This window comes from Myxocyprinus asiaticus, chromosome 11, assembly GCF_019703515.2.
Source record: "Myxocyprinus asiaticus isolate MX2 ecotype Aquarium Trade chromosome 11, UBuf_Myxa_2, whole genome shotgun sequence".
Classification (NCBI taxonomy): Eukaryota; Metazoa; Chordata; class Actinopteri; order Cypriniformes; family Catostomidae; genus Myxocyprinus; species Myxocyprinus asiaticus.
The window spans coordinates 36,355,483-36,367,789 of NC_059354.1; the positions used below are offsets into that span (position 1 = coordinate 36,355,483).

General features: G+C 45.3%; 1 protein-coding gene across 5 annotated transcripts in view; it reads right to left on the reverse strand.

The window, feature by feature from the left end:
• The window catches only part of LOC127448489 (neural cell adhesion molecule 2-like), a 360,673-nt gene that overhangs the window by 82,541 nt on the left and 265,825 nt on the right, over positions 1-12,307 (reverse strand). For all 5 annotated transcript variants that reach the window (XM_051711076.1, XM_051711075.1, XM_051711074.1 and 2 more), the window contains 2 exons: positions 8,860-8,977; positions 5,213-5,373 (listed from right to left, as the gene is read on the reverse strand). In XM_051711076.1, the coding sequence (XP_051567036.1) occupies positions 5,213-5,373; positions 8,860-8,977 (279 nt within the window). The remainder of the gene's footprint in view (positions 1-5,212; positions 5,374-8,859; positions 8,978-12,307) is intronic.

Consider the following 12,307-nt stretch of genomic DNA (forward strand, 5'->3'; position numbering starts at 1 on the left):
ACAGACCCTTCCTGCGGTTTGCGTTCGAGGGTCAGGCGTATCAGTACAAAGTCCTCCCTTTCGGCCTGTCCCTGTCCCCTCACGTCTTTACGAAGGTCGCAGAGGCTGCCCTTGCCCCGTTAAGGGAGGTGGGCATTCGCGTTCTCAACTATCTCGACGACTGGCTAATCCTAGCTCACTCTCGAGACGTGTTGTACGCACACAGGGACCTGGTGCTCTCACACCTCAGCCGACCAGGGCTTCGGGTCAACTGGGAAAAGAGCAAGCTCCTCCCGGTTCAGAGCATCACTTTTCTCGGTATGGAGTTGGACTCAGTCTCCTTGATGGCGTGCCTTATGAACGAGCATGCCCAGTCGGTGCTGGCCTGTTTGAAGGCGTTCAAACAGGGAACAGCGTGTCCACTGAAACTTTTTCAGAGGCTCCTGGGGCATATGGCATCCTCGGCGGTGGCCACCCCGCTCGGGTTGATGCATATGAGACCGCTTCAGCACTGGCTCCAGACTCGAGTCCCGAGACACCCATGGTGCCACGGGACACACCGCGTGGCCATTACGTTGGTCTGTCACCGTCTTTTCAGCCCTTGGACCGACCTCTCGTGTTCCTCTAGAACTGGTCCCCAGGCACGTCGTGGTCACGACAGACGCCTACAAAACGGGCTGGGGCGCTGTTTGCAATGGGCATGCAGCCGCCGGCCTCTGGACGGGTCAGCGACTGCATTGGCACATCAACTGCCTCGAGTTGTTGGCAATTCTGCTCGCCCTGCGGAGGTTTCAGCCATTGATCCAGGGCAAGCACGTGTTAGTTCAGACAGACAACACGACAACTGTAGCATATGTCAACCGCCAAGGTGGTTTGAGCTCTCGTTGTATGTCACAACTCGCCCGCCGTCTCCTCCTCTGGAGTCGGCAGCACTTCAAGTCGCTGCAAGCCACTCACATCCCGGGCAACCTCAACACTACAGTGGACGCGCTGTCACAACAGGTTACCCTCAGGGGAGAGTGGAGACTCCACCTTCAGGTGGTCCAGCTGGTTTGGAGTCGATTCGACAGGCACAGGTGCACCTGTTCGCCTCCCAAGAATCCTCCCCACTGCCCGCTTTGGTACGCCCTGACCGAGGCCCCCCTCGGCATAGACGCGCTGGCACACAGCTGGCCCCCTGGCATTCGCAAATATGCATTTCCCTCAGTGAGCCTGCTTGCACAGACCCTGTGCAAGATCAGGGAGGACGAGGAGCAGGTCGTCCTGGTAGCACCCTACTGGCCCACCCAGACGTGGTGCTCGGACCTCACGCTCCTCGTGACAGCTCCCCCCTGGCAAATTTCCCTGAGGAAGGTCTTCAGGGTTTACAGAGAGTCCCCTTTGAGCCTTTGCAGTCAGCCGAGCTTAAGGCACTCTCCTTGAAGACTGCCCTCCTGACTGCGCTCACTTCCATCAAGAGGGTAGGTGACCTGCAAGCGTTCTCTGTCAGCATGCCTGGAGTTCGGTCCAGTTTACTCTCACGTGATCCTGAGACCCTGACCGGGCTATATGCCCAAGGTTCCCACCATCCCTTTAGGGACTAGGTGGTGAACCTGCAAGCGCTGCGCCAGGAGGAGGCAGACCCAGCCCTGTCGTCGCTGTGTCCGGTGTGCGCTTCATGCCTCTATTTGGATCGCATGCAGAGCTTTAGAATCTCTGAGCAGCTCTTTGTCTGCATTGCTGCAACGTGGAAAGGAAGCGCTGTCTCCAAGCAGAGGATTGCCCACTGGCTCATTGACGCCATAACTATGGCATATCTCGCCCAAAACATGCCGCCCCCGGTAGGGCTACGAGCCCATTCTACCCGTGGTGTAGCGGCTTCTTGGGCCCTGGCCAGAGGTGCCTCTCTAACAGACATTTGCAGAGCAGCAGGCTGGGCAACACCCAACACCTTTGCAAGGTTCTACAACCTCCGGGTGGAACCGGTTTCGTCCCAGGTAGTGGCACGCAATACAAGTGGATAAGCCCGGGATAGCCGGACGGGTGTATCGCTTGCACATAGCGCCTTGCACCTCCTTTTGAGCTGAAGACGTGCGCCATTAATTCCCAGTAGTGTTCACAAAATTTGTTCCCTGGTTGACTTCCTCCGAGCCCTGTGGCAGTTGAGTTTTCGGAGAGACTCACTGCCGGCCCAGTACACGCGCTAACTAAGAGCCCTGTTCTGGGGTAGGTGCTCCGCATGTGGTGGTTCCCTGTAAGGCTAAACCCCATGCGATCTATATCCTCCGCTGGTTCGTTTCCCTGATGGCAAACTGCGTCTTCCTTGGGCAGAGCCCCTCTGCCCCAGTCTCCATGTTTGTAGTAACTCCTCCCCCATTGGGCAGGATCTACCTTGAAGGCTTTCCACATGGTTGGAAAAACCATGTGATGTATTTTTCCACTTAAATACCCCCCCTCTCTTTGGGCGAGGTGTGGTCTCCGCGGTGTCTTCCCCTTGGGAGGGACACCCCCCGACTAGACCTGGCGGCCCAGTCAGATAATCCCCCTTCTTTTTTAGGGAGTGGAAAAAGAGAAGGGGAAAAGAGGCCACGACTGGGTTAAGCCTGTCTCTATCTTTGGGTAGTCGACTTGTCCCCAAAAAGGGCCGTTCGACACTCATAACTGTGTCGGGGGAGGTTACGTGTCGACCTGGTGTGCTGGCTATGAGGCACACAGCAAGTCTGCCCACCACACACCGCCAGCTCACGTAACACAGTTCAGCCTTGTGGCGTTTTGTATAGGGACCCCTAGTGTCACTACATCGACACCAACGTCGAGTGAGTGACAGATAGGGAACGTCATGGTTACTGGTGTAATCTCCATTCCCTGATGGAGGGAACGAAACGTTGGTCCCTCCTGCCACAACGCTGAACTACCCGCTGAAATGGCCGGACCTTATATCGGCTCCTCAGCGTAAAACCTGAATGAGTGGTTGCATACCAGCTCCTTTTATACCCGTATGTCCGGGGGAGTGGCATGCAAATACCACTCGCCAATTTTCATTGGCCTTTTATCAAAGACCAGAGGTGTCTCGGGCTCCCAAGAGTGACCCCTAGTGTCACTACATCGACACCAACGTCTCGTTCCCTCCATCAGGAAACAGAGGTTACACCAGTAACCATGACGTTCAGCATCAAAATCAGAGCAGTGTTTGAGGCAATGTTTCTGTGTCTGGCATTTGGATACTTAAAGGGACAGTTTGCCCAAATATGAAAATTCTCTCATCATGTACTCACCCTCATGTCATCCCAGATATGTATGACTTTCTTTCATCTGCAGAACACAAATGAAGATTTTTAGAAGAATATCTCAGCTCTGTGGGTCCATACAATGCAAGTGAATGGTGATCAGACCTTTGTAGCTCCAAAAATCAAATAAAGGAATCATTAAAAGTAATCCATATGACTCCAAGGGATAAATACATGTCTTCAGAAGCAATATAATAGGTGTGGGTGAGAAACAGAACAATAACTAAGTCCTTTTTTACTCTAAATCTCCACTTTCACTTATACTTTCAGATGTGAAATTGAAACTAAAGAGGCACTGCGTGTGACTTTCGGATGTAAAACTGAAAGTGAAAGTGGAGATTCTGGGTAAAAAAAGTACTTACATTTTGATCTGTTTCTCACCCACACTGGAGTCTTATCGATTATTTCTATGTTTCCTATATGTGATTTTTGGAGTTATAAAGGTCTGATCACCATTCACTTGCATTATATGGACCCACAGAGCTGAGATATTCTTCTAAAAATCATTCTTTGTGTTCAGCAGAAGAAAGTCATACACATCTATGATGGCATGAGGGTGAGTAAATGATGAGAGAATTTTCATTTTTGGGTTGAATTTCATTACACACTTTGAACAATAATCATTATTTAAGAAGGATTACTAAAATCATCACAGGGAAAAAATGCACAAACATATCAGCAAACAGCAAAACAGCTTTGATATAAAGCGTGACGAGATAATCCAGCACTTGAACCTTGGGATGCCATTCAGTAAAGCCCAAAACAAGTTTTACGAGTGTGCAGAAAATGCAGACACGTGCCTATCTGTGTGGAAACCCCTGCAGCTCTCTGACTCTGTTAGCTGTCAGGGATCATAAAGGAAAGTTAGAACTCTGATTCCCACCACGCTTTGCAAAACAAAACTCCCATACAATAAAAGGGGCTCATTTAAATGAGTGCTTTGAAGAATACCGTTTGCTTGCGCATGGAACAGATTCTGATGACTACAGAATAAATCTACATACATATACATAAGGAGACAAGGCACTATCTGAATAATCGAGGAAAATGTTGGCAGCTTCATGAAAATCTAAATCTAAATTTTTGCCATAAAGAATGAGTCAACCATTCTTATGTAATTTAGGGGCTCTGTTTATGGAAGAGAAGCATGTCACGTGGCTGTACTATGAAGAGAGATGCAAGAATAGGGAACATGATGTACCACTGTGGTACTACTCAGTATCACTGGGGCACAGAGGAGACCAAAAGGTTGTATTTAATTATAATTTTATTTAATTTTACTTGATTTTACAAGGGAGGTAGGAAATGTTGGGGTTTTAAAACCTACAAGCTTGGCTCATGAATATTAATTCAGTTACATGATTATCACCCATTTATCCTTCCTACCTGATTTGCTGAAAGACAAAAGGCTGAACTTGTTCAACAGTTTTCCAGCACAACATTTAAAGTTGTTTTTGATAACACTTTACAATAAGGTTATTTAATTACCATTAGTTAATGCATTAGGTATTATGAACTAACAATGATTTACAATATTATTCTTGGTTAATGTTAATTCATCAAAATATTTTTCATTGTTCATGTTAGTTCATAATGCATTATACCTAAACAGTTACACATGTTACACATATTAATGAACTACATGTACGTGACACACAGAAATTTACAGTAGAAATGTAAAAATGCTACACCCTGACATTCTACGAGCCTAAACTCAACTTTTGCTATAACGCACAGTAATAATTCTGACAAAGCTTGGCTCTCATTATATATTCTGTTGTTTGTTGAGATAATTAATTTTCATATAATCACCTGCGTAAAGCTACTTAGGCAACAACCTATTCCCCCTCATTTCAAAATCCTAAAACCAATTTGACAGAACGATACACACGCTGTACTTATTTTGACAGGTAACATCCCGCTTGAAGAACGAAGAGATGTGTAAGCCGATAAAAAAGATTTCTTACCAAAAACTTTGAGGAAGAGTTCGTGCTCAACTTCTCCTGCCTTGTTAGAGGCCTTGCAAGTGTAGGAGCCTCCGTCATCCTGTTGAATGTTTCGAACGGTGAGCGTCGTACCCCGAGCTCTCATTATGTACCGCTCCGACTCTTGAAGCTGTGCTCCCTTCCTGACAAACCACACATATACATCTCGTGTCAACGAAAGTCTCAATGTATTGGTACTCTTCACATTGCAACATGAAAACCTCTGAAACCAATAAGAAATGCTGTACATAATTCAGATACAGGAGGCAAAGAACTGTCAGAAATTGTTTATCATATTTCCAGAATATTCTGCTATATTCAATATACATACAGTATAGCCAATGTTATAGATATGCAAAGGTATGCAGTTTAGGTGCAGACAGAATAATGTAATATTTTTGGAGAAGATTACAGCGGAGCTTCAGACTGCCATAACGTTGAGAGAAGAATGAGCGGAAATTAAATCTATTTAAAGCCGAGAGACCTGTGCGGCTACAAGAAATGGGAAGAAGGTAATCAAATTACAGTTTCTGTGCCCATAAAGACAGTCAACATATGAGAGAGAGAGAGAGAGAGAGAGAGAGAGAGAGAGAGAGAAATAGACAGATGTTCCATTTTGAAAGCTACAACAAAACTGTTACAATTTGAGCAGATGTCTTTTAAGCCAAAGGGCATTACATCACACTAATTGCAGTGACACTAATTGTAGACGAGTTTTGGAGGTGCAACTAAGTGCACTGCTCAAGGGCACAACAGTAAAAGAGCAGGTTTGTGATCACAGTAACTTTCCGGTCTCTGGATTGTCCTCAATTGGAATTATGCTGCCTCAACTTGCTTGTTGGAAGATCCTACTTCCCACTTCTGAAGTTGTGATTATGATTATGTCACGTTCAAGTGCATAGTGGTCAATGAGAATAGGAAACTTGCTGACAATAATGGAATTTCTTTACAATAAATACTCTTCTCTGTGTAAAAGATTTTTAATATGCAACAAACAGTTACAGATACATGTGTATGACAGAAACTTCAGCAGCTAACAAGCTGCATTTCCAAAAATGAATAATTACCTACCATTCACTTTAATAGCATGTGAAGGAAACATGTCATGTCAACAGTCCAAATATGAGATTGCCTGCAACATTCCTCACTCTTCACAATGCATGCATTTAAGAGTAAAGCAATGTCAAAGCAGCATAATTGTATTTAGACATAGTTCTTTAGCCCTACTCATATACAATTATGGCATTTATTTTTCTATCAGAATACATTTTCATCACTTCAAGATCCTTTTTGGCACCAGTAATTAAAAATAAATAAATCATCTATCAGGTTTTAGCAGGCATAGTGTAATTGGTGGTGCTATTGTCATGTCCCAGTGTATAAGTGAGTGGTTTGGTTAGGCTCATTCATTAAAGGTCAACGTGCCAGAATACTCGGCAGGGATCGATTTCATCTCGTTCATTCTCATCTGGGCCGGAGGTAATTACAGTGATTGAGAGCCTGTAATCAACACATTGGGCTGCTGTCAGTCAAAGTCCAATAGAATAAATGTATCAGTTCTCTGTCATCAGAGCTCTTTCTCTGCTTCATTGCCCTTCTGTTCCACTGTTCTGACATGGCACCTTCACTTCCTTCACAAAATCCCTGGAAGAATTTGTTTTTGTTTGCTTTATATTTCAGTGTATTTTTTGTGCCTTGGCGGGTCAAGATAGAAGAGCAGGGTAAACTTACTGTAGATCTGGGTAAACAAAGATGTTGTCGATTTTCCTGTTTTCTATTAAGATAGTTTGTACTTGCATAAAGTGGTGAGGGGTGCATTAAATGTGAAGTCACTGTCCTCTTTTAATGGAAAAATTATTTATGTTAGCACAGTCTGTTTATTCATTTTACAAACTATAGGATGAAAAAAGAGTCTACCTGATTACAAATCTCTTAGTGGGTACTGAACTAAACAAAACTCCCTTTTTTCTTTCCCCTATCAACAATAATACAGTGGAGTCCAAAAGTCTGAGATCACTAGATAGTATGGCAGAATGCCCCTCCCTTTCGTCATCATCATTATGCCTCTAGGCCCGTCCTTCAGCCAGGCTCACAATGAGAATGGGCTGGAGAGAGGAGAGGTGCAACTTAATGAGCTTCGTTTGGGCAGTGGATGATGAGGCGCACCTGATGTGAGTGGAGCCTCATCAACGCTGGCCTTAAAACGCAGTGCGCCTCTCCTCTGGGAGCCGGCTTCTATCTCCTTGTGTGCACAGCAAACACTGTCATCCTCAGGTACAGGAGCAGAGTGGGGGGGATCCTGGCCGAGTTTGGTGCGTTGCCAGATTCGCTCCCCGGACCCCCAGGACGAGTTAGATGTGTTGTCGGGGGGTGACAGCACACGTTTCCAACAGGCTAGGATGCCAGGCTGCCCTTCCCCTCACACGCCGCAGCACCTGCGAAGACAGGCCACATGAGAAGCCACCGCCTCTTGCGTGCCGGATGGAGGGGAGCACGTCGGACCCTGCCCACATCCTGAATCATCCAATCGACACTACCCCTGCCTACACAGCCCCGATTCACAGCGAGGATGCCAGATTCCCCTTTACATTTGGACACTAATTCCCCCATGGACACTTTATTCCCCATTATGAACATTTTCTGTTTATTATCATTTCCGATAAATGCCTCTCCAAGGCATGACGCCACACCCACTGTGTCTGTATCTTGCTCACCCTGCCACAATAGAGATCGCTAGACAACAAAATGCTTCTCTTGAAAAAAGTTGATTTTTCAGAGTAACAATTTGAATGAAAAATGTAATTGAAAAATTCACATGAATTTTAGAATTTCTTTATATTTGGTATGTCCCCATTTTGCTTTCGTGATGACATGCATTCTTTACTAATTTAACAAAATATTTTTTAGTGTCGCAATTTGAGTGAAACATTTAATTGCATTGCAGAATTTCTTAATGTTTGGAGTGCCCTCACTTTGCTTTCATGATGACATGCACTCTTTACTAATTTAACACAATATTTTGCAGTGTAACAATTTGAGTGAAAAATTTAATTGCATTGCAGAATGTCTTAATGTTTGGTATGTACCCATTTTCTTTCATTCCAGCATGTATTCTGCAAGTTTGTGCAAAACCTGATGATCCATGTTATCCCAGCATGATTTGAGAATGTTCCAAAAAGCATCTTGTGTGCTTCAAAGGAAGCAAGGAAATCTTACCTCATGTACAAAGGTGTGAACATGATCAGTCACAAATTGGCTTCTACATTTAATTAGTGACCATGAAATAGTATAAAAGCTTAAATGATTATTCTTCATTTTACCTCATACTTTTTCTGTTTTAGATGGTTCAGAATTCTAAAACCTTTTGTTTTTTTCTAGGTTTAAATGGAAAAATAAATTCCAGGTGTGCAAAGGAGGAGGTTCAACTTTATTCAAACTCTTTAGTGAGGCCATAAAATATCTCAAATTTTGGACATGTCTGAAGTTATGCAGAACTGAAAATGTCCAATGTACCTCACTCCAAATGCATTGGAATCTGTTTGGATTCCAATGGCAGAGTTTTTTTTTAGGGTTTTGCATACTCTAAGATGGTGGTGATGGTGAAGGTGATGGTAATAAGTTTGTCATACCTGTGCCAGGTAACATCAGGCTCAGGTGAGCCATAGGCCCGGCAGGTGAAGGTCACTGATTCTCCATAGTCTGCAGTGGCATTGAAAGACTGCTGTGGCACAGACACCACTGGTGGAACTGTTCAAGAGAATAAATAAAAATGAAATGTTTCAGTCAATTATGCAAATATTCAAACACATTTTTAACTTGTCATTTTTAATCTCATGGTGGATTTCACTTCATTTTCAAGAGGTCTCAACAGATACTCATATTCATATTCACTGCAATTATTTTAATTAAGGTGGCTTTCACACTGGGCACGTTTTCTGCGGTCCGAATCAAAGCGAAATTGTTCCAGGTTGCCCTTTATCGACTGTCCTTTATCTCATTCTCCCGCTGATCAGCTGATTCAGCATCGGCCATGCTCCATCACGGCCCGGCCACACCCTCCTCCTCGTCACACTCCTCTCTCGCCCGATTCAGGCCGGGTGCCACCGGTCTGACTAATTCCACCCATCTCTGGAGGGGAGACATTGCCCTTCCAGCCGTTCTGTCAGCCGGTGGTACACCCCCGCCTCCTGCAAACCTGGGGGAGAGACGAGGGAAGGCATGTGGAGAGGGAAAGGTCGAGCGGAGACACACAGAGAGAGAGGGAGAGAGGAGAGAGAGAAGAACTTGCTCGCCGGCTCCCAGATGCACTGTTGCCCAGTCCTCAACCACTCTTCCGCCCTCGGGCGGACGCCAGCTTGCTCCTCCCCCGGCAGATGGCAACGAGTCCTCCGGCCTCTGGCGGAAGGAACCGCTCCTCCCCTTCTCTGCAGACAGCCGTGATTCCTCCCCTGGCAGATGGCAGCTGCGAGGACTCCATGACAGCACATTCCTCCTCCCTCTCGGGTTTTGGCACCACTGTAACAGGTAAAGGACGGGCAAGGAGGAGGAGGGAACAAGCTGAACAGTAAAAGTAATGTTTAATGATAAAACTCAACATAAAACAAACATAAACACAGACACACATGCAGTGCGGCCACGTGCGTCTCTCTCTCTCCCGAACTGGTATCTCCGGCTGCCCTTGATGTCGCTCTCCCATTGATCAGCTGATTCAGTGCTGGCCGTGCTCAATCTTGGCCCTGCCATGCCCTCCTCCTTGTCACAGTATGTTATGGATTTTTGTGATTTGGCTAATGAGGTGGATTTTAAAGAGGTGGCTCTTAAAGACATTTTTCGCTTTGGACTTAACAAGCCAGTCAAGTCTCTTATGCCCTATGGCCAAATTGCATGGTCCCTGGACCCCTTGACACTCCTGCAGTGAACCCCATGACAGAGTCCACTACCATTGACCACAAGCTAGCGCCCACACCTGCCACAGACCACAAGCCAGCGCCCATGCCTGCCACGGACCATGAGCCAGCAGCCCCCATCTATCACATCCCAGAGCTAGTTCTTAAAGCATCGTCCATCCCAGAGCCAGTGCCTGAAGCCTCGTCCGTCCCAGAGCCAGCGCCTGAAGCCTCTGAGAGTCCAGCATGCCATGCTGTCTCATCAGGCCCTGCTCCACAGCCCATGTCTGTCTCGTCAGGCCCTGCTCCACAGCCCACGTCTGTCTCGTCAGGGCCTGCTTCACAGCCCCCATCTGTCTCATCAAGCCCTGCTCCTCAGCCAATGTCTGCCTTGCCAGGCCACACTCCATGCCCTGTCCCGCCAGGCCATGCTCCATGCCCGCAGGATTCACCATGGTCTCCTGCCGCCTTGCCTGGAACTCCATGATCTCCTGGCCATCTGCCAGATCCACTATGGTTTCCTGCTGCCTCGCCTGGACCACCCTGGTCTCTGGGCCATCCACCCTGGTCTCCTGGTCCGCCTGCTCTGCCCTGGTCTCCAGTGCCCTCTGGTCCCCCGTGGTCTCCAGCGCCCTCTGGTCCCCCGTAATCTCCAGAACCCTCTGGTCCCCCGTGGTCTCTAGCCCCGTCTGGTCCCCTGGTGTTTTTGTTGATTGTTGGGCATCGGGAGCCGCCTGTTGAGGGGGGATTTTTTTGTTCATGTTTTGTAATCATGTCTTTTCATTTGAAGTGTAGTTCACTTCCTTGTTCCAGTTTCCTAACATGTGTCTAGTCAAGTGTTTTTCTTGTCTTGTCATGTGACCCTTGTGTTTCACCATGTTTATTAGTTCTGTGTTTTCATTGGTTCATGTTTGTGAGTCTTGTTATCTTGTTCATTAGTTCTGTCCTGTCATTTGTTGTTTTATTATCAGTTCAGACTTGTCATGACTTGACTTGTTTTTATATCTTGTGAACTCTAGTCTGTGTATTCAAGCCCTCATGTTTGCCATTCTCCTTTGTAGTGTATTTTTAGCCTGTAGCATTGTTGTTGCATTCTGGTAACTTTGCCTGTTTATTCTTGTCAAGTCCTGGTCATAGTTCATGTTTAAGTTCACGTTTCTTGTTTTGTTGTGGTTCATGGTTTTCTTTTGTACTTTCACGCTTGTTTGGATTCACGTTTGGATTTTTTTTAATAAACTGCACTTGGATTCTTTTCATCTATGTCTTCATTCTCCTTCTGTTCCTGCCTGCTCAACATTACAGATAGTATGCTTTCATTATATTAAAGTATTAGTGTAATTTTAGTATAAAGTTATCTGTTCAAGCTTAATGCTTTTACCTGCATCAATTTTAATTTAAAAACCTTTATTCTTTGCATGCTAAATGAATATTGTACTGCTAATTATATGTTGGTGCAGCTATCATTATAAAGACTCTCCATAGACATAATGATTTGTATACTGTACAAACTATAGATTCTATCCCCTAACCCTAACCCTACCCCTGAACCTAACCCTCACAAAAACCTTTTTGCATTTTTACATTTTCAATAAAACATCGTTTAGTATGTTTTTTAAGTGATTTGAATTATGGGGACACTAGAAATGTCCTCATAAACCACATTTATAGCATAACACCCTTGTAATTACCAGTTTGTAACATAAAAAAAGTCCTCGTAAACCACTTAAACCTGCCCACACACACACACACACACACACAGAGCAGAGCACTGGGCTGTCATGCACTGAAATGGTTCCAACAAGATTATCATTGACTTTCTTGCCAATCGATGCCTATTTTCCAAAGGCAGTAATCTAATTCAACCTGTTCCCAGATACGCATGCCCAACTGAAACAGCCCTGCTAATGTGAGACACAACTGGGCATTGAGACATCAAATCGGGTCAGCTAAACATATGGCACAGACTGAATTGACTTTTAGCATCAACACCTGCAAGCTTTCAAAGGCTAAATCCTTCTGGTACAAACCGGAGTAATGAAAATAAAACAGTTCTTTTGCTTCTAATTTTTTGTGAAAGAAAGAATGAGTCACAGACTGAAAAAATAAATAAAATAAATAAATAAATAAAACTTTTGATTTAATTTCCTGCTTCTAATGTTTTTCTCCAGAGAAAAAGACCCTAACAGGTTGT